Source organism: Parasteatoda tepidariorum, chromosome 2 (genome assembly GCF_043381705.1).
Source record: "Parasteatoda tepidariorum isolate YZ-2023 chromosome 2, CAS_Ptep_4.0, whole genome shotgun sequence".
Taxonomy (NCBI): Eukaryota; Metazoa; Arthropoda; class Arachnida; order Araneae; family Theridiidae; genus Parasteatoda; species Parasteatoda tepidariorum.
Genome location: NC_092205.1, coordinates 16,730,611 through 16,754,366, shown reverse-complemented (window position 1 = coordinate 16,754,366; position 23,756 = coordinate 16,730,611). Strand labels below are relative to the sequence as shown.

At 29.7% G+C, this 23,756-nt stretch overlaps 1 protein-coding gene across 4 annotated transcripts in view; it reads right to left on the bottom strand.

Moving 5' to 3' along the window:
* LOC107455946 (sn-1-specific diacylglycerol lipase ABHD11) overlaps nucleotides 1–18,660 on the bottom strand; it is a 54,939-nt gene extending 36,279 nt beyond the window's left edge. The window contains exons 1-4 of one of the 4 annotated variants that reach the window (XM_043047467.2): nucleotides 18,487–18,660; nucleotides 8,850–8,989; nucleotides 7,357–7,530; nucleotides 2,756–2,947 (exon numbers count right to left, since the gene is read on the bottom strand). In XM_043047467.2, coding sequence (XP_042903401.2) covers nucleotides 2,756–2,947; nucleotides 7,357–7,530; nucleotides 8,850–8,912 — 429 coding nt within the window. In that variant the 5' untranslated portion in view covers nucleotides 8,913–8,989; nucleotides 18,487–18,660. Of the gene's footprint in view, nucleotides 1–2,755; nucleotides 2,948–7,356; nucleotides 7,531–8,841; nucleotides 8,990–14,342; nucleotides 14,614–18,486 lie in introns of those variants that run through there. The other 3 variants (XM_043047466.2, XM_071177210.1, XM_071177209.1) reach the window with 3 other exon arrangements.
* Between the last annotated feature and the right edge of the window lie 5,096 nt (nucleotides 18,661–23,756).

Below are 23,756 nucleotides of genomic sequence, written 5' to 3'. Positions count from 1 at the left end.
TAGTGCAATCAGAAACCTGAAGAAAACATTTTCGAAATGAATTTTTTTCTGCTTGCACTCTCAGAACTAAAACTCTCACTTTTGATGATTCAGCAATTTTTAAGCTATATTTCCTTAATTTTGAGAATGATATCGTCACTGATTTGTGACGAAGGGAGAACTCTCAAATATATGACGAAAATGTTTCCTCATCTCAAAACCTCATCGTAGTGCATTGCGAAAGATTGTAAACTAGAATGAAGAAACTCAAATGAAGACTAGATGAATGAAAATGAAGTAACGCAGAAAGCCGAGTGGTCTTTACAATGGCCAAAGAGTTGACCGCGTACCGGGAAGATCCTGGTATCGAAATCCACTTCGGGCATGGGCGTACTTTATCTCTCTGTTCTATCTGTCTTTCTTGTGATGTGAACCCCTGCATAGTGCTGACTATAAAATGATAATTAGAAAAGTTAAGTACTTTTGATACTACAAGTTTTTTTTTTTTTTTGAAAAAAAAATAGAATGACGAAATATTTCTTACATTTTGACGAAATTTGTTTCCTCGATAAAGTGATGACAGTTGTTTTGTAACTTAGTCCTAAAATTTACTCAGAGCATATACCAGGAAACAGTACCGTTAAAAGAAAAGACGGTTTCGTGTTATTTGAATAGTGCACGCATCACTTTCGTTGACAGTTATGTTGTTGGTAGTCTTCATGCTTTTGTCACTCGAAGCTATCAAATAAATAAATTTTAAAATATTACACTTTTTATGGCTCTTAAAACTCTTCCACGGTATTGTTTTAAAACGCAACACGCATTCAACAAAATAGTTATACAACTTTGTGCTTTTCTGGAATTTCACAATACATTGCTAGTCTAAACGTTTCAAACAGTTTCAAAGGATACTCTTAACTTATAAGTACATGTCAGACAAAGGTGTGTCTGATCAATAATTCCGTAGGAAAGAGAAGGCCTCATCACGGTTTACCATAAAAAGAAATTCGATCCTTTAGTAGTCCAAACATAATGATATCATTGGTATTTCCCGCACTGCTCTGTTTAGTAGCCCAAACATAGTGACATCTTTCTCATTTTTCTCATTCCCTCTACTGCACAGTTTATATTCGTTACGTCGGACTACTAAATTGATCCGTGATGAGGCCTTCTCTCTTCTAGGAGGTGTTCGCTTGTACAGGATAAATTCATACGAATTTGAAACTTCTGGTACTTATTACAATTTTTCTNTTACTCAGAGCATATACCAGGAAACAGTACCGTTAAAAGAAAAGACAGCTTCGTGATATTTGAATAGTACACGCATCACTTTTGTTGACAGTTATGTTGTTGGTAGTCTTCATGTTTTGATCACTAGAAGCTATCAAATAAATAAATTTCAAAATATTACATTTTTATGGCACTTAAAACTCTTCCACGGTCTTGTTTTAAAACGTAACCACGCATTCAACAAAATAGTTGTACAACTTTGTGCTTTTCTGGAATTTCACAATACATTGCCAGTCTAAACGTTTCAAACAGTTTCAAAGGATACTCTTAACTTATAAGTACATGTCAGACAAAGGTGTGTCTGATCAATAATTCCATAGAAAAGAGAAGGCCTCATCACGGTTTACCATAAAAAGAAATTCGATCCTTTAGTAGTCCAAACATAATGATATCATTGGTATTTCCCGCACTGCTCTGTTTAGTAGCCCAAACATAGTGACATCTTTCTCATTTTTCTCATTCCCTCTACTGCACAGTTTATATTCGTTACGTCGGACTACTAAATTGATCCGTGATGAGGCCTTCTCTCTTCTAGGAGGTGTTCGCTTGTACAGGATAAATTCATACGAATTTGAAACTTCTGGTACTTATTACAATTTTTCTATGAGTGCTTCTTGGCTGACTCAGCACGCATCCCGTGGGTTAAATTATTTACATCAAAGCGATCAATAGCATTTTCCCCTAATATTGTTGATATTAAGCATCTCTTAACTTGCAACAGATACAAGCTAAAACAATCCAAACATCAACTTGTGATAGAAAAGGTTTATGTAACACAAATCCCTACAACATCAGCTAGAGAGTCGTGGTGGCTCTGAGGATGGAACTCTCGCCTCTCAATGATGATAACCGGGTTCAAATCCCAGCGATGACGGGTCAATATGAATTCCGCACCAGGACTGCATCGACCACAATGCTGACGTAAAATATTCTTAGTGGTAGACGAAACCTGGGCGAGAGTTCCCTTGCCGTCAAGCTAACCATGGGAGGTTTTCCTGGTTTTCCTCTCCATGTTAGGCAAATGCGAGTTAGTTCCATCAAAAAGTCCTCCACTGAGGCAAATTTCTCCTAATACTTGATTCAAGAGCTCTCTTGTCTTCTAAATTGAGTTCAGAATTACATGGTTACGGAATTGAACATTGGTAGTCGTTAACTCAAAAAATGGGGCGGCTTTAAAAAATAAAATAATCAATATCTAGAAGCTGTTGTAACGGACATTGAAATAAGTTACATATTGAATTTCCGAATGGAACTGGTATATCCCTGTGATATTTCCTGGGTGCACAAATTGGACATTTGTACTACGTGGCGTAGCAGAAACTTGATACGCTTCTGTATCTTTCCATGTATTTATCATCTTTGTGCTTCGTATACACAATACGCAGACTTTTTCGTAAATAAACAGTTTTGGAAACTGAACGAATCACTTTGGCTAAACTGTATACCTTAGAATCACTTTTACTAAATTTTAAAAAAAATCACTCACTTGCTTTTGAGGCAGATGATCAAATACATAGTTTGCTAAGATCTCTTTTGCTTCGTCCATTGACGAACCTGCATGTATCCTTCGCATACCTTCCTTTGCTAGTGTGAAAAATTTCGTCCAAGTTGATATTAATGTATTACTGTATCTTCTGATGGGCATTTCTTCTACTACTAACTTTTCCACCCGATCTGGCTATCAGGAAAAATTTATAATTTCAGTTGCAATTTTTCTATTTAATATATCAGTTGAAAAGGTTTTGTATTTCTATCTATATTTGTTTCGGAGTAGCATTAAAATAATGCTTCTGTATCAGCACGGTTTTGTAGCGCATCTGGAAAAAAAATGTGTAACACAGACTGAGAGTGTGTGGAAGGAGGTATAGAATTACAAATAATGCTCTCTTCCAAATATTAAGAAATAAATATAGTTCAAATTGGGGATATTTCCGTATCGTGATCTGTCGTGCCAACTACTGTTGCCGAGGTGCCAAATAGATTTTAAACTAGCAAATATTTAAAAAAAAACAAACAAGTATATGTTTGCCCAGGGGTGGGGCTCTTTTTTACATCAAAACGAGCATTTATTGTTAAGAGCATATATGGCAGTACTTTTACTCTCGTTACTTGTACCGCCGGTACAAGTAAAAAGTACGTACTTTTACTTGCACTTCGTTACTTTTTAAATTTAGTACTTTTACTTGTACTTTCGTTACTTTTTTAGGGAAAAAGTACAAGTATTTGTAACGGAAATGTCGAATGAAATCGTTACTTTTTTTTAAAACTCGGTAAGCTTTCTGAAAAAAAAAAGAAATTAAATTTAAAAATAAATGCTTATGTTTTTTTAATTTATAAAATTAATGTGCAATATATATGCATTCACAGCTAACTTCGTGTTTAAATACCTTCTGTTTCAACTTATACTGCACATTCAATTATTTTTTACTAGCTCAAAGATCACAAAGCTATCTGAAACCCCGTGTTTGCTTTGTTTATGTTTGTGCTTTTAAAACGCGTTTCTAAAGAGTAAAACAATTTTAAATCAATGGTAATTTAAATAAATAAAAATAATAAACTAAAAATTAAAATCAATAGATAAAATTTCTTTTTCGTGCAAATCCATAAAAAGTTTGATATTAAAATTATATTTGATTTTAAAATTATATTATACGATTATATTATAAAATTATATTATAATATTCTTCCGAATTTAAAAATAAATTAATGTCCATAACTTTCAAAATTAAAAATAATTAAATAAATAACAACAATTTTGCAAAAACATTAAAGAACATAAGAATATTATTCAATAAAATTTTAGGTTACTTTGAATTTTCGATTTCCTAGAAATGTACTTTTAAATCGTTACTTTTTTTGTTTAGTACTTGTACTTTTACTTGTACTTTTTACTCGTTACTTTTTAAAATACAAGATATTTACTTTTTACTCGTTACTTTTTTTAAAAATACTTGTACTTTTACTCGTTACTTTTTAAAAGTAACGTTGCCATATATGGTTAAGAGTAACAGATAAATATAAATCCGAGATTCTTTTTTAATCTGCTTAGTGAAAAATAGTCTATTATAATCATATATATAAGTGATGATTATCTAAATAATAATGAATAAATGAAAGAAATAATGATAAAAGAATTTCAGCCAACGGCTCAATCCTGCTTGTACAATTTCAGAACAACCACACGACTGTTAAATGGAACGTATGTTCAGTTCGCATCACGTTTCACAGCTAGTAGGGAGAACTACTTAAAATCAAGAAACATGATAGATTTTAAAACATTAAATCAGCTTATAACTTCTGATAAACTATTCCAATTAAATTAGGAAAGGAAATAGATTTATTTATGACACCTCGTGAAAAATCATTAACTAAGAGTTCTGGTTCTTATAATAAAAGTCATAATGAAAGAAATACATATAAAACCAATTTGTCTGATGTTAAAAGTTCGAAGAGTATTCCACGTAGTGAAAAACACCACCTTTATATGTGTTCTATTTATAAGAAATTATCTGTGATGGAGAAAATACAGTTTGTCAAATATAATGAATTGTGTTTTAATTGTTTTGGTAAACATAAAGTGATGTCATGCAAATCAAAATACTGTGCAAAAATGTGGTAAAAGGCATCATATTTCATTACATTTTAATCGAGAACATAATTATTCAGCTCCATAAAAATAAAAGAGGAGAACTTTATGAATTCAAAATGGAATAAGAAACAAATTGATAGAGGAAATCTCCCCCTCTCTCCTCTAGCTTCTGAATTTACACCTGCCGTATGCAAAGAACAAACATAGACGCCAATTTCTTTTCCGCCACGAGTAGTTATGTCTCAAATAAAAACAAAACAGCTCTTTTGAGTACAGCAATTTGTTATTTATGCGATTCTTTGGAAAATGAAGAGTGAAATTCGTGTTTGATTAAATTCGGGATTTATGTTGAATTTCATAAGTAAAGAATGTGCAGACAGACTGCTATTGAGAAAGAATAAAATAGTAGTGTCTGGGTTGAATGACTTAGCTATTTCTGTTAGGTCTCAAGTATATACTACTTTAATAAATAAAGACCGAACAAAACACTGATTTAAATTCATTAGTTGTTCCAAAAATTACTTATCTCACACCCTCAGAAAAAGTAAACAAGAGTAAGGAAGGGTCGGGAAACATTTAGCTGATGAGTATTTTCACATTCCGCAAAAAGTTTATTTATTGATCGTCGCGAAATCTTTTTTTTTTTTTTTTTGAAGTAATAAAACCTGGGCAAATTCACCCTCCTAATTCGAATTTATACCTTACAAAATTCTGCGTTAGGTTATTGAGTTAATGGAAGCATATCAAATATGGAGGATAATAAAACCCTTTGAAGTTTAGTTAAAGAAACTCTTGATCTCGAACAAACAGAAGGTTTTGAGAGATAGAAAATATCATAACTGAAATAGTTGAGAGTAAAGATAAAATAATTTGAAGAACATTTTAAAAATAACTTGGCGAGAAATTCTGTGGGTCGATACAGCGTAAAAAATACCCTTAAAAGTGGATCTTAAGCATTTGGAAAAATCTAAAGAGTTTGCGTTGGAAACATTTAATTACGGATCCAAATTATTTAAATTTATATAAGGATTTCTTTCATGAATATTTAGAGATGAGATAGTCAGAATTTTTGGATAATGATGAGGAAGAAGCCGCTTTTATATTCCCCATTTAGGAATTAACCCCCTAATAGGCAATCAACTGTCATAAAAGTTGTTTGTAATGAACTCGCATTAAAAACAACTTTTATGACTTTTAAAACTTTTATATTTTTTTAAAAACAACTTCCTACCTCTGCTTGTGTTTATTTTCGTTATAATATAAGTGATTTATTTTCGATCATGACACTGTTCCGTAAATATGTCTATGCCTTCACAGCGGAAATGTATGTAAAAGAAAATGTACCAGATGATCTTGATTCACCATAGCCAAAAAAAGTTGCAGAGTATTCTTTGGAAAGAAGAAAATGAAGAACTCCTTCGGATATTAAGTTTTGTATATAGGTTCGTCGATAATTGTCAGAGCACATACGATACATCTACTGGGTCTTTGTCTCCAGATGAACTCAAAAGAGCCAGCCGAATTGAAAATGGTAAGTTTAATGCAGAAGCGGAAGTTCAGCAAAGATATTAGATATTTGGAAAGTTTCTAATATCAGGCAGCAGGGGATCAGAAAGCAGGGGAAGTTTCAAAGAAGAGTATAGTAAGAATTTTATGTCCTTTCATTGACAAAGAAAGTCTTTTAGAAGTAGGTGGATGTTCGCCCAATAGAAATGTGTGCTTTGACAAAAAATTCCCATTATTATTACCAGGAAAACATAAATTAACACAATTGGTCATTACGAGTAATCATATTAAGCATTTATGTGTTGAGCCTCAAATGTTATTGTTTATTATAACACAAAGATTTTAGTCAATAAATAGCAGACCTATTTGTAGAAAAGATAGTCCGTGAGTGTTTTTCATGCTTTAAAGCGAAGGCTTCTTCATACCAGTTATCACAGAATCCTTATTGACTTTCAAACATGCAGGACGCAAAACTTTTTATGCTCTAGTAAATTGTTAATTTTGTAAAATATTTTTAAGAACATTGTTTGATATAATATTTATGATTTATTTGAGTTATTTAAGCTTAAAAACATTATCAAAATTAAGTGTAAGATGCATGAATAAAAAACCCATCTTCAATCAACAAGACAATGACTCAAATTTAGTATAATATAAGTCCTTAGACCTTATGATCCAAAATACAACTATAGGGGCATAAGGCAAAAATATAATACCTTGAATCAATTTTGTTTACTGAAAAAATATTTTTTTTGCTGAATTGTATGGCAGATAATGGATAAATATAATGAAACACAGTTTAAATAACAATTTCAACGTAATGTAGTACCCAAAAAAATCGAATGAATTGAGGAAACTAACATAAAAAGGTTATTGATAAACAATCTAAATCTAAAAGCTTATTGATAAACAACCTAAACTTTGTTAATTGCCAAGCCTAAACTTTGTTAGAAATTAAAAAACTTGTCTTGATAAATAATAAAATGACTCACATTTCTAAAGGCTGCCTTCATAGCTGTCAATGCTCCCATATTGTGTCCAACAAGTATGGCTTTCTTAATATCCATTCTATCCATGAATAGTAATAAATCATCTACATTGATTTCAAAGTCGAATACATCCACCCAATCACTATCTCCATGGCTTCGAGCGTCGATGGCAAATACCTATTGCAAGACACAATTTTAAGCTTTTTACCAGAAACAAATACGCAATTTATCTAAGTTAAAAATAAATTTGTATTTGATTCAGTTTCTGATCGTATACATTCTATCTCTGAATTAAATTTCGCAAGAGATATTAAATCTGTTTTATGTCTTGAAACAAAATACATACATATTTTTTTAATATATTCGATTTTCTACTGCAATTGAAGAACTAGCTTAACAATGGAAGGTAAACACAGCAATGAAAAGATAATTCTGAAATGTGTAGGGAAAAATAAGGGCCAGTAAATAACCTGATTTGGACCAGAAATATTTCTGGAAAAAAAAACAGGAAATTTTTTAAAAATTTTTAAAAATCTTACTAAAATTTTAGAATAACCAGCATGTAATAATCTTGGAAACTTTTCTAACGTAATCAAAATGCTTTCTAGTCTTATCTAATTCTTTTAAGTCACGACGGCAAATAAATTGCTCATTTCTTTTTCGAGTAAGCAACAAGAATTGAAACATCAAGTGTGTAAGTTCTCATAAGCATAAAATGTAAGCATACATGTACAAATTTCTGAATGAAAATTTTTTATCACGTGTATGACGAAACAAACTGAGTTATAAATTGGGAAGAATTAGTGAAAGGATGAAAGTGAAGGGTTCATATCAATAAATAAAGCGTCCTATTTTATGTCTTAATTATACCTTAAATATACAGTTTCAGTAATAATAATTTTATTCAAAGTTCCGAAATTTATAATTGCTTTTTTTAACATTGTTGGGAATCTTTATTGGCAATTGTTTGTTTAATAGCATAATTATTCTTTTTTTATATTGCATGTAATTTATATAATTTTATTTTTTCATTTCAATAACGTCTTTTTTGTTAAACATTTTAATTTTTTAAAGAAGAATTATTTTTAGGGAATTATTTTAATTAAAGAATTATTTTAATTATTTTATTTTCATTTAAATCCTGAAATTTTACACTAGAACAAATTTCAAATGAGTTTAACCTAGTAGCGAGCATGATTTGCAAATCAAACAATATAATAATGCATAACAATATGCAAGAGTGAGAGAACGTCTGTGAACAGGGTATTGAGTAAGTATATCTATCTTCAGATATAATAAAAATAATTTAAATGTTTTCTTTTCAAAATTAAACTAACTTGTTTTCTTGTAAATACGATACGTGAATAATTTTCTTTAAGAATTAAAAATTATATAATTTTTTTTTAAATATTTCCTCGAGACATTTCTTATGTTAGAATCATGTTAGAAATTGTGCATAAATTACGAGCATATAACATGGAATCTTACCATCCTACCTGTTGCATTAGCTGTAATTTGAGGTATATCGCCCCAATCCTCTTTAGTGAGCGCCATTCCATGCATAAAAATTATTGGAACAGTTTCTTCTGGTCCTTGAAAAGGTTCACATAAGTTATATGCTAAGTTAATGGGCTGTCTGAAAAAGAAAAGAGCAGTTCTCAATATTAATAAAGAATTTATAGGTTAATTATTATATTTCATTACTAACTTTTGAATGTTAGTTACTTAATATAAACGTTATTGAATGCATAAAATTTATTAGAACAGTTTCTTCTGCCCCGTGAAAAGGCTCATATAAGATATATGCTAAATTAATGGACTGTCTGAAAACGAAAATAGCAGTGCTCAATATTAATAATAAATTTATTGGTTAATTATTATATTTCATTACTAACTTTTGCATGTTAGTTACTTAATATAAGCGTCATTGAATGCATAAAATTTATTGAAACAGTTCCTTCAGCCCCGTGAAAAGGTTCATATTAGATATATGCTACATTAATGGGCTGTCTGAAAAAGAAAATAGCAGTGCTCAATATTAATAAGGAATCTATCGGTTAATTATCATATTTCATTACTAACTTTTGCATATTAGTTAATTAATATAAGCGTCATTGAATGCATAAAATTTATTAAAACAGTTTTTTCTGCCCCGTGAAAAGGCTCGTACAAGATATATGCTAAATTAACGGGCTGTCTGAAAACAAAAAAATAGCAGTGCTCAAAATTAATAAGGAATCTATTGGTTAATTATTATATTTCATTACTAACTTTTGCATATTAGTTAATTAGTATAAGCGTCATTGAATGCATAAAATTTATTAGTACAGTTTCTTCTGCCCCGTGAAAAAGTTCATATTAGATATATGCTAAATTAATGGGCTGTCTGAAAAAGAAAATAGCAGTGCTCAATATTAATAAGGAATCTATCGGTTAATTATCATATTTCATTACTAACTTTTGCATATTAGTTAATTAATATAAGCGCTATTGAATGCATAAAATTTATTAGAATAGTTTCTTCTGCCCCGTGAAAAGGCTCATATAAGATATATGCTAAATTAATGAGCTGTCTGAAAACGAAAATAGCAGTGCTCAAAATTAATAAGGAATCTATTGGTTAATTATTATATTTCATTACTAACTTGTGCATGTTAGTTACTTAATATAAACGTTATTGAATGCATAAAATTTATTAGAACAGTTTCTTCTGCCCCGTAGAAAGGTTCATATTAGATATATGCTAAATTAATGGGCTGTCTGAAAAAGAAAATAGCAGTGCTCAATATTAATAAGGAATCTATTGGTTAATTATTATATTTCATTACTAACTTTTGCATATTAGTTAATTAATATAAGCGCTATTGAATGCATAAAATTTATTAGAATAGTTTCTTCTGCCCCGTGAAAAGGCTCATATAAGATATATGCTAAATTAATGAGCTGTCTGAAAACGAAAATAGCAGTGCTCAAAATTAATAAGGAATCTATTGGTTAATTATTATATTTCATTACTAACTTGTGCATGTTAGTTACTTAATATAAACGTTATTGAATGCATAAAATTTATTAGAACAGTTTCTTCTGCCCCGTGAAAAGGTTCATATTAGATATATGCTAAATTAATAGGCTGTCTGAAAAAGAAAAGAGCAGTGCTCAATATTTATGAAGAATCTATGAGTTAATTAACATTTTATTTAATTACTAATTTTTGCATATTAGTTAATTGAAGTAACCGTCATTTAATGCTTAAAATTTATTAGAACAGTTCCTTCTGGCCCTTGATAAAGTTAACATAAGTTATATGCTAAATTAATAGGCTGTCTGAAAAAGGAAAGATCATTGCTCTTTATTTATAGAGAATTTATACGTCAATTAACATTATATTTAATTACTAATTTTAACAAACTATATGATTATCATCAGCGCCATTCATTTAACGTTATATTTTTTTTTATAAATTAAGTTTTTAAATTGCTAAAACTATAGGTCATTACAAACCAGGTACAATAAGGAAATTTTTAATTTATGGTTTGTCTAAAGTTTAAAAGTCTACATAAAACTCTGTTATTGCAAGCAGTGATTGGATTTAAAGTGGGATTTTTCTTTAATAAAAACTTCCGAAAATAATTTTATGGAAATTGCTTAACCCCTTAACGATTGGTTAATTTTCAAGAAAACGGTCGTAAAAGTGCCTGTTTTGCCAAATACACGTATTTGATTAGTGGTGAAATCTAGTTTAAAATAAACTATCTACAATTACCTTTAAAATATCCTTTTACTGCCCTCTGGTGTGTAAAATGAGAAATAAATGTTTTCCGGGTGAAAGAAATGAATAAGTTTTATTCCTATTGGTGCGTTACTACTGAACAGCCCGGAAATTTACCGGAAGCGAGAAATAGAGGGCGAAACCTCACCCCGTCATTTTCACGGGAGCGAGAAAGAAGAGGTTAAAACAATGAATTTGACTTTTCAAGGAAAATTTATTTCCCTTGTCCCCGTGAGAAAAGGCACCGTTTATGCAATGTTTTGAAGAATACAGTTCTTCATATGTTTCGTTGTGAATAACATTATTGTAATAGTTGAGTGATGATGTTGCTATATAAATCGTTGAATAAATTCGATACATTCTGTTGTTTATATAGCTGTGAGTACAGAGCCGGATTATACCTTTCGTAGGCCCTAGACATAGCCGTTTTTGGGCCCTCTCCTCCTTACCCCACTCCTCCCCTCTTTTCAAAATATATGCTAAAATTTTCTTGCATATTTTTTTCTACATTTTTATTAATATGGATTTTAATTTACAAATTTTTTAATTACAAATTTTTTAATTTACAATATTTGCGTTCAACAATGAATCAAGATCGTTTGTCATCGCTCGCAGTTATGTCTATTGAATACGACATTTTGCGTAGTTTGGAATTCGACAGCATATTAGGAGATTTNAAATTTGCAAGGTAGGTTAAATGTTTACTAATAGAAAAAAATGATTTAATACTGTTTTAATAAAATGTTAGTCACGTTTTTTCAAATGAGTCATTTTAGCAATTGACCAAGAGGCAATTGACAATAGAGGAAAACTTTGTAGATGAATTTTTACTATTTTCAAATTTGGATGAACATAAATCTACGCAAGAAATGTTGAAGGCTCAAATTTAAGATTAACTTGTGAATACTTTTCCTAACGTTCACATTGCATTAAGAATATATCTGTCGATTCTTGGATCAAATGCAGTTGGAGAAAGATCTTTCTCCTGATTAAAATTGATAAAAAAAATTATTTGCGTTCAACAATGAATCAAGATCGTTTGTCATCGCTCGCACTTATGTCTATTGAATACGACATTTTGCGTAGTTTGGAATTCGACAGCATATTTCCAGATTTCGTTGAATCCAAAAAAGTAATATATTGGATCATAAGATTCTGCAAAATAATTTATTACCGATAAATATTATATTTTTATTTGTATCTTCATAATTTTGTGCAAAATACACTTGTTGTTTATAAAACTAAATTATTTTTGTCAACAATTTTTTTTCTCCCAAGTTTCTCGTAGGCCCCTGAATTTCGTAGGCCCTAGGCACGTGCCTAGTGTGCCTATAGGTTAATCCGGCCCTGTGTGAGTATATTCATGATTTGTAAAAGTCTAAATATGACAGGTGGTAAGAAATTATTAATCGCACCAACTCATTCGAAGATATGAAGTTTACCGAGATATCACTTTCTTTTCAGTATCATAGTAAAAACCATGATTTTTTTTTTTTTTGGATTTGCTAGACAAAGTTTCTGATAAAATGTGTTATTAATACTTCTAAAAATAATATAGCTAAAATAGTTAATATTCCTTCCCAAAATGGCTTAAATTATTATTTAATTATTACAAAACAAACACTGAATAAATGAAATAATATTTATTTTTGTCCAAACTCAACATTCTAATGAATTTTAAAGACAGAGAGCAATTTATTCATTATTCATCCAATGAAGAATTAATTAGTTTAGATCAGATATCAGTACTACCAAAAAATAATTGTTACTCTAGCTAAAACAAGTCTTCCTTCATTATTGATATAAACTTACTCCATATTAGGATTTAAATCACTGCAATATAAATAAACATAAAACTAAATGGGTATGATTGAATTATGTTAATAACAATCAAGTCATATTACATAGAGCTAATGGAAAATTTCAATTAAAAAATTCGAGAAACTCTTAAAAAAAAAATTAGTCTCTTTTTTATGTCAATTTTGAAAAATAATAATAATTTTCCCTTTCATATTTTTTTTGTATGAAACCTTCATTATCAATGAAAAAAGTCTTCATTACTAAGGAAGCCAATTTTTTTTAAGATCATATCCTAAAATATGTATTTATGAATTTTGTATAAACAATATTTTTTACTTAAAGTAATAATTTATAACAAATAGTTTGTTTGAATAATTGTTTTTAAAAAAGTATCAGTTGATTTAAATAGTGAGTTAAATCATGAAATAATTCAAGTGCTTTAAATTACACCAACCTTACTACATTTCAGTGAATAATAGGTTTTAGTGATATTATATTTTGAGCTACGCCTATTATGCATCGATCAATCAAACAATTGTAGAAGTTCACAAAAATAATAACAAAATCAAACTTTAATTCAATTAGTTTTAAAAAATTATGAAAAGTAAGTCATTTTTTATAGATTTTTTTGTTCTTTTATGGACACAGTAGTTCTATTTTGTAATAATTCTATCTGACTCGGATTTAACGGCCGGACAATTTTTGCTTTAATTTCAATAAGTCTAGCTAAGAAAAAAAAAATTTTTTTTCGAAACTCTACTTTATTCGTCAACATATCCCCCTTAAAATGTGATAAATTTATTCCAACGCTCCTCTTACCCTTTGATGCCTTTTTTGTAGAATGATATGCTTTTGCTCTCAAAATAGGCCCAGTTTCAGAAATAAATTCTTCATTTGAGCCTAATTTCCTTTCCCTAGCATCTTTTTGAGATCTGCAAATAGTCAGCAGTCGTTAAGGGCTAGATCTGGAGAGTATGGTGGGTGAAGTAACTTAAAGCGTAATCCATACAATTTAGCCATCGTTTTCTTTGACCCATGACAAATGGCAGTTTAAAAATCGGCAGTAAAAATGGCAGCTAATAAGTTTTCTATCGCCGTGGTCTCGGCGATACGAAACTTATTTTATTCGTATGAGAGTCTGTATTTTTTCTTGATTTCCTCATTCAGATGATCCAATAATTTCTTTTAATATTCGCTATTGATAATGTTGTAATTATAAATGACGCTCTTGACGACGGAGCATCTTCCTTGGCGCACACTGTAATCACGGCAACCTTAACGCTTTCATTGCGTCTATGCTTGAACTCTATTGGAAAAACAACACGAAAAAATAAACGCCTTAAATAGTATATTTGTTCTATTCATTTAATGCAAACTCCACATAAATATCTGTTCAATATATAGTCAAAGAAAAAAATACCTTGCGAGTCCAAAAATACTGAAGCCATAACCTTGTTAGCTGACTTTTAGGTGGCTTTGGATGACTTTCACCGGCTGCTGTCCACTCAGCTGAAGATTTTTGTGATTCAAGTGTAGTAATGAATCCACACGAAATTAAGAGATGGAAGGAATTTTCCCAAATATCTCAAAAAATACAGAATACAAATAAATGAAATTTGGTATGGATATAGCTTATTCCATGATAATAAAGTATGCAAAACAAAAATGAAAGTGCCATTCACTGGCAAGACCCATTGCCAATAAATCCAATGTAGTCTGAACTTAAGGATAAAAGATGACAATTAAAGTGAGGCTTGTACAGTGTGTGTTGTCTCTAGGATGGTGTATGGTCACCCTCGACAGACAGACAGCATGCACAACGAGTATGCATGCTGTTAATAAGAGAGTTAAGGAGGACTTGTGCAAGACCCTCCCATTCTTCCACCAGAGCAATTTTTAAGTCCAGACTGGTTCTGGGGAGAGGTTGGTCCATCGCAATAGCTCTCCCAAGAGCATCCCAAGCATGTTCAATAGGATTCAGGTCAGGAGATTTGGCTGGCCAATCCATTCGTTGAATATCCTCACTTTCCAGATACTCCTCAACCATGAGAGCCCTATGTGGTCGCACATTGTCGTCCATAAAAATGAACTCAGGGCCAACAGCGCCCCTGAAAAGACGCACATAGGGGTCTTGGACCTCCTGCCTGTACCTCTGGGCATTCACGGAACCATTGTCAAACACATGGAGCGGTGTGGGGGTATCTTGCATGATCCCCGCCCAAACCATTAAGTTCTCCACCAGCATAATGGTCCCTTACGATAATGTTGCTGGGATGGTATCGGGTTCCAGGTTCCCTCCATATCAATAACCGTCCAGAAATAGCGTCATAGAAATATGCGAAAATGCTTTTCAACTCTTAATTCTGTCCACCAGTGTATGTATTATCCATTGTCACATACTGACGAAGGAAATTATTTTTATCTTGCTTTAGCTGTTCCAAATGGTGTTTTGAATCGTCGCTTCTTTAGGTCCGTTGTGGAAGAACGCGGCTTCCATTTCAATAACAACTTGTGCATGCTTAATATAAAATTGTAAACACACTAACTTCTGATATCTTCAAGATGACAACTATCACACTAAATTTCACTTAACGGTCTTCCGAAACTATTTTCTAAACCTTTTTGGTGCTTTCTGGAACAATTGCTGATTTTGTACAATCAGAGCATTTAGCACCATTAGTGTCTTTACGGATTCAGGAGGCTCCATTCTATGATCGTTAATTTCCCAGGAGCTGAATCTCCATAACGCTTTTCAAGCCAATGTTTTGCTTCAACAGTATCTTCTCCTCAAAAAACAATGCTTAATCAAAACACGAAATTCTTTTTATTCAGTGTTCTAAATATTACAAAATCTGAGTCACTTAAACAACTTGTAACCTCTAAACTAATAATCAGAATAAAATAAAATTTTAACAATTATCGTTTGAAAGTTGCTACTACCCAGAAATCATATAGTTAACAGTGGTGACGTACAAGCCATTTATGTGTAACACCAGAAACTAATTACGTGGTGTGTTATGTTCACGTTATGAACAAATTCATCTGTACGTTAAGTTTTGAATTATAAAATAATTCAAAACTTAATATAGTACTCAAAACTTATAATAATTATAAACTTAAAAAGTTTTGAATTAAAAAAGAATGGAGGCGCTTAAAAACCGTTCATTCACATTGAAATACGTTAAAAAAATCAATTTGTTCGACATTTCTTTGGTGGTAGAGTTTTTCTCCGATGAATGATATGCAAATTCTGCTGTCTATAATAGTAATTGGATATATGTTCCTCTATATGATTCTTGCGCCTAAGTTTATAGATATGGGGCTTATCTATAATCTCAAATATTGAGCAATGACTTTAATTTTGGGCGTAAATCTAAAATTCGAATTTTGAACTTAAATCTGCTTGAACATACAAACTTTAACTTTCAATTATCTGTTTCCCTATTTCATTTAGGATATTTAATGAAGGTTTTTTATAATATATAATTTCAACAAAATTATAGTGGAAATGCAATAATAATGATAATGACTGGATTTATAATATGACTGATCAAAGGTGTGAAATTTAGTTCCCCCTTAAAAGTATTTTCCTGGTTCACATTTAGCTTCGCAAAAGCGATGTTTTGGTTCTTAAATGAGATTTATTATAATTGACTCAAATAATTTTAATTTCTTCCATTCATTGAACCACAAAATATCGACCAAATAAATCTTATAAAATTAATACATAAAAGCTGATAATATAATAGCATTTTCTTCCGGTACTGCGATGAAGCCTGTTACAAACCAAGCCTTCTCCCCAAGTTTTCTCTATCATGACTATCCGACGAAATACTTCACAATCTCATATGTATTCCCTTAAAGTTTCAGTCCGTCTTAACAGAACAAAACTTAAATAATGTGAAACCTGTCTTTTTGTTTCTGAAAACTATTTTAAGAACAATAAATTTCTTAAAATTAATATTTACTCTATGCGTTTCTGCACATGTTTCTTTGTTTTACTTTACCATGAATTTTCCTTAATATTTTGCAATAAAAATTAATAATAAGTTTTCCTCTGTATTATTAAGAAGTCTGGAATTCACTTACACAAGAGAGAGGCATAATTAGACTTATATATCTACACGTGTAATTTAACAACATAACATAAATATAACATGCATCATCGCAACATGCAACAAATTAAATTAATTAATATGCACTTTTATAATTTTATATTAACTTTCTATCTTCGATTCTTTTAAACTTTTATTTTAGTTTATGGTTAATTGTATAACCAAATCGTCTTAAATTAATAATTTTCTTCATAGATGGCATCACTACATTTAAAATTTTGCGATTTTATACCATAAAAGTAATAAAATGTTTTCTCCATCTTTGAATTTATTATTGATTGTTAGACTAGTTAAACTAAATTCAACTTATTTTAATTAGGCGGTATGCTACATACGTGTTTCTAAGTTTTTTTTCATCTTCTCTTCTTTATTTTTTAAAATTAATTTCCAATTATGTCTATGTTCTTTAAAGGCATAGATACATTGTTAAAAATAATTTTCATGTCGGAATAATTTTTTTAGTTCGAAATATTCTCCAGAGGATTGTATCCTGACGAAAACGAGAGCTCACTTAAATGCAGGACAGCTGCTCTGTCAGATGGACGTTACCACGCAGTCAGTGAAGGAGCAGTTTCTGCTGACAATTGGCATAAAACCATATCCAGACATTATCACTCAATAGCTCACCGAAAAAAGGATGAATGAAAAAGGAAAAATCAGGTATTTCATCTCATTTTACTTTTGTATCTAATACTTCATTCCAGATATAACATGCATACTTGACCCTGTTTGGTAAGAATTCGTTTTTAAACTTCATTGTTTAATTTCGTTTTAGATGTTAAATGAATACATGTACATTTAATTTGTTAGAATGAGTTTGTAAAATGAGTTCCTCGCGCAACCTTCTCAATGGTTCTGAGTAAAATGATTTAAAGTATAAAATAGTTCTCGTTCTTGTAATGGGCCAAGTTTCATTACAACTGGTTACAGAAATGCACACAAGTCAATCGTTTCATGAATATCTTTTATTCTTCTTCTTTCTTGTGTTGACCAACGACAATACCGTCCATTATTTTGAACAAATGTGCCTATTCACTAGATAAATTATTATTTCAAAACTTAAGTCTACTGCCGTATCGAAATTTCTCAAAATTTTATTCATGCTTCATTAAAATTATTGGTTATTCGCTTCATGTTCACCACGTTGAAACCCAAACCAAAACTAGCACAAGAGGCGAAGAAATGACATAAAATAACAACTAACTATAAAAAATTATTTTAGTTTTTAAACAAATTTAAAGGTTATTTTTAAGTGACTTTTTAAATATTTAATACAGTAATGATTTAAAATTTTAATAGTACCATATGTTATATGTAAATCTTCATAATTTTAACATTAAAAACAAATTATTCCCAAAAAATTAAAAAAATTGTGGTTTAAGAAAGAACTGTTTCAAGTATCATTGTAATTAATTAATAACTGAATATAAAAACAAACTTAATTCTTACCTGCTATCCATGATTTTTAGGTGGAAAATAAAAATAAATATTTGAAACATAGCACGCCAACGTTGCACTTTATCACAAATGTTTTTATCACACTGTTTGATAACGGAATGTTTGAAGGTTGGATATCATTGAACGAACGATAATACCGATTGATAGGAAATTGTTTGACTGCTCTAAAAATACCGACTTTAAAAGTGCAAAAAATGTAACTATATATATTTTTTTTTTTGCCCTGTTAGTTTCAAAAGGAATTTTTCAGCACAAATTCTTCTTTTATTATGCAAGGAAATTGTTTATCTATCTAGCATTCTATATCAATCGAGAAGAAAAGAAAGGATATTATTTTGTTTCATCAATTTTTGAAATTATTTAAAAGAAATAGTTTCCTTCGATATAAAAAGTTAGTAAAAAATATTATTAGAAATTTATATATTTTTGGAATAAGAATTTCTAAAAAAAAATTTTTTTCAGAAAGAACTTTAATAACCAATTGAACTAATTCATTTACATAAAGTATTATACTTACGATATTTAAATTTGTCTATCTTAAGGTGCTTTTAGACATTGATTTATAATCTAAGCACAAAATAAAAATCACGATTATTTATTCATATATTGTTTTACATTTTTTAAATTGCTGTAAAAGAGAGGAAATGAAATGATTAGATTATCTTTAAATTAATATCAAGAGAAATGAAATTAACATAAATACAGATAAATGCATTTGACTTTTTGTTCTTTTTGTTTCAAAAGAAATTTTTCAGCAGTAATCCCTTTATTAATTCTACAAGAAAATTTATAATCTATCTAGTATTCTATATCAATTGACAAGAAAAGAAAGGACACGGCTTTTGTATTATGAATTTATAAAATACTAAAAAAATAGTTTCATTCATTATAAATATTTAGCAAAAAATATTATTAGAAATCTATGTATTTTTAGAATAAGAATTTTTTTTTAAATTTTATTTTAAAACAAACTTTTATAATATATTGAACCAATTCAATTTATTTACATAATGATATTTTACATATGACAATTAAAATTGTCTATCTTAAGGTGCTTTTAGATATTGATTTATAGTCTAAACACAAAATGAACATTTGTATATTATTTAAAAATTTTTAAACAGTTGTAAAGTAGAGAAAAATGAAATGGTTAGATTATCTTTAATTTAACATTAAGAGAAATAAGATAAACTTAAATATAAATAAATGCATATAACTTGATAATATAAATGAGCATTTCAGTTTAAATTAATTTTAGCAGAACATAATTCACTATTAAACAGTACATTTAAACTTTCATTATATCACAGAAGAGTAATATTTAAAGTTTCCTTTCGAATTCTATAAAAAACAACGAACTTTTCGTAAAAGTGCTCAGATAATGTTATGATGAATTATAATGAAACTTTTATGAGCTCAGATAATGCAGCATTGGATTAAGTTCTTAAATATTAAAAAAATAGAAAACAAACGATTTTTATTTTCACAAAGCTGTGGTTTTTCTCCTTATGCGCCATTTTATGTGCCATTTTCAAAATAAGAATAGACTTCGCTGGCTTTAGTTAGACTTAACTTGACCCCACCGACAGTCATAAGTAATTTTTACAAACTTACAGCAGTCATAAAAATAACATATTATTCGGAAAGAAGCATCATTTCTAATGAAGACGGTGCCTTTCGAATACAGCCTTAATTTTAGCGTACAATAAATTGTTGTTTCTTCTTCTTTGTATACACCAAGGCCGGATTTACGTATAAGCTAAATAAGCTGTAGCTTGGGGCCCCGAGATGACAAGGGCCCCCAGATCCTACTTTCCCCCCTCTTTTTTTAAAGTTTTTGCGGCACTGGGGACCTCAGAAGCCCAAAATGCATTTTTTCTTCTTTTGTACAATGTCGGACATAATAAATACAAATAAATGGCTGAAAAAAAACAAAAAACTTCGTTGTCATTAGCAGCAAGCAATTTGAGTATTAATAAATTATTTATAAATAAGAAAATTTTTAGTTTAAAAGGTAAAAAAGTTTTTTTTTTTGCCCCATCATTCGATCATCAGACTATTTAATATCTGTTTCTAAGGATCTGAATTCCCTTTTATTTTACTTTAAAATTGTACAAATGATATATTTCATGCTTTCAAGTAAAATGCAGCAGTTTTAAATAGCACTTTAAAATATCTAAAAAAAGGACAGAAATTGACAGTTCAAAAGAAAAATAAAAATTAACTAATACTTTTGAATAAGAATTTAAATAACTACACACGTTTGTTTTGCTATCTCATTCTATATAGCATTATTTAGAGTAGATAGTTGGGTGTGGGTGTGATGATGACGTAATAAAAGAGGCATACAAAAAAAGCAAATTTCCTTTCAGTTAAAATCCTCAATATTGCATTTTTAAACTCTTCGAAAATGTAGTAAAAGAGGTATACAAATTAACTGTCGCAAACAAATTAATATTAAGTAAGAACAAAACAAAAATGATATCGAAATATGCTGAATCACTAATGAGACCGGGATGAAAGACATCGAAACCTATTTGATTGAATAGTATAACTAGAAGGTGTTTCTAAAATTCTGAAATCTATCAGGCTTTAATATTTTTTTCTGTCACAAACTTTATCAGTAATTAAAAATAATAAACTCTTTAGATTTCAATATTGGTTCTGTTTTTTCGTTTATTAAATGTTAAACATTAACAGATATTTGTCTTTTAAAACATTTCATTCTATAATAAGATAATTATTCTACAATTGTAATTATCTAAAACTAATTGCTAATTGATATAAAGCTTTAGTGTGTTCCATTGATATGTTGAATGCTCGTTTTGGCTGGATGCCCGGGACTGTTGCTTGGACTCGTGTTCGTGAGATTGGGAATTTGAATCCAGTCGGCAGAAGAATACCCATGCATAAAATGGTGACTGGTGCATGTGAAATCTGTAGAGGTCACAAAGTCCTCCAAGTTCTCATAACAAATAAATGCCTCTGGGTACTAATCTAACAGTTCCCTTGTCTTCAGGATTGGGTTCTAAATGACATGGCCACGGAGTTGAATATCAGTAGTCGCAAACTCGAAATTGGGTCGGCTGTGCAATGACTGTTATAAAATACACTAATAAATTTGGCCGGGATAGCCTGGCTGATAGGGCGTAAACTCAAAATTGAGTCGGTTGTTCAACGGCGGTCATAAAAAAAAATAAAACTAATAATCAAATTGTATTTTCTTGCTTTCTTTCTAACTCTTTGCATATTTTCTACGCACATTCAAAATTTCATGTTTCTAAGTCTTATAGATTTTGTAACGTAAAGAAAAAACAATTGAGAAAAAAATTCTCGAAAAAATCATTAAAAATTGCAAATATTCAAAATGAATCTAAAAAAAAACTAATGTATAATAAAACTAAATATATAGTGTCCCAGCAAACCAAATTTTTACTCTGTGCTTAAAATGTGTTTCTTTTGCAACTTTTTCCCCTCGTTCAAAAAATATGTGCACTAAAAGAAAGGTTCTACATAATAGTCTCATCACAATTAATATATTTAAAAATAAAGTAATATTATTAAATTTTTTAATAATATAATGTTAATACTCAACAATAAAAAATAGTGACAGTTTACTTTAGATGTATAGAAATGGAATTGAACTTATAAGGGCCCCCATCATTTTCAGTAGCTTAGGGCCCCACCAAACTTAAATCCGGCCCTGGTATACACTCAAAGAATCGTTCACACAAGTGTGCCGGTAAATCAGTTTCATAACTCCAGAAATGTAAGATAAAGCGTTGTGAAATTTGAAAGGTGGTAAAAAGAGAAATTTATGCATTTGATGCTAAAAGTGCTTCAATTATTGCGATTTGATCGTTTGGGAAAGACGTTAAAAAAGTGTTAAATTTCTGATAGGTTAAGAGATAACTTTTGTTTCAAATTAAACTATATATCACTATGTTTCATTGAATGGTTCAAAGATCATATCAGTTATTCTTTCTAGCGTATAGTTCTTATTAATAAAAAAAGAGTTTAATGCACGCACTTTAATATTTCTTTCACTTTTATTTCTTTTATATTTATTTCATTTTTATTTTTATTCTCACATAAACTACGTCCATAAGTTAGTATTCCTAAAGTTACCTGAAACCTCAAGTCTATTTTATTTTATTTATGCCTTTCAAAAGCTTTTCTATAAAACTAAATACTACCGAACCACGCTATAGTGAACCTTGGATATAGTGATCACTATATTGTAAGTAAATATTTTAATGGTCTCTACTGACCTCGCATTTAGATAATGTTATTTTAAACGCTTATAGTGAACAACTGAGTTATTGGTAGTTCGGTTTTATTTTATTCAAATTTTATTTTCATATTTTTTTCCAGTCTTCCAACTTTAAACTTGCAGGTGTACATTATTATGGATATAATATACATTATGGATGTAATATACATTATTTTGGAGATATTATACATTATTATGGGTATATTTAAATCGGTAGTTCGGTTTTATTTGATTCAAATTTATTTTCACATTTTTTTTCCAGTCTTCCAACTTCAAACTTGCAGGTGTTCATTATTATGGATATAATATATATGGATATAATATACATTATGGGCGTAATATGCATTATTATGGAGATATTATACATTATTATGGGTATATTTAAATCGGTAGTTCGGTTTTATTTGACTCAAATTTTATTTTCGCATTTTTTTTTAGTCCTCGAACTCGCAGGAGTACATTATTATGATATATGGATATAATATGTATGGAAATATAAATAGTTTTATAAAAAATATAAATATTGTTTAGATGTTCTCATGTAAGTAAAAATTATTCTTTGATTAAAAAAAAATTTATTATTATTTCTAATAAAATAATATTATATTTATGCTTAATGTAAAGAATAATATTTAATTTTAATGATCTAAAACTTTACTTTAAATTAATTTTTCAGCCATATTTTATACTTCATAAAATACTTTGCTTGTCACAAATATATACCTATAAAACAATTTATTTTCATAATAAAAATATTCCTTATAGGTTTAAAGTTTTAGTATTTTTAGTCGATGATTAGATGCTCTCTTTGGCTGTATGCTCAGAGCCATTGCTCCCTTAACAGATTTCAAATAGTAGTTTACATAGTTAGATCTTCTTTGTTTATCTTGGACATACAACATATGATTTTCTGGTGTAATAAGAGTACTAGAAAGTGTTAGCCTTGTTTGGCTGAGTTTCACTACAAAAATTATCCTGCTATTGGCCA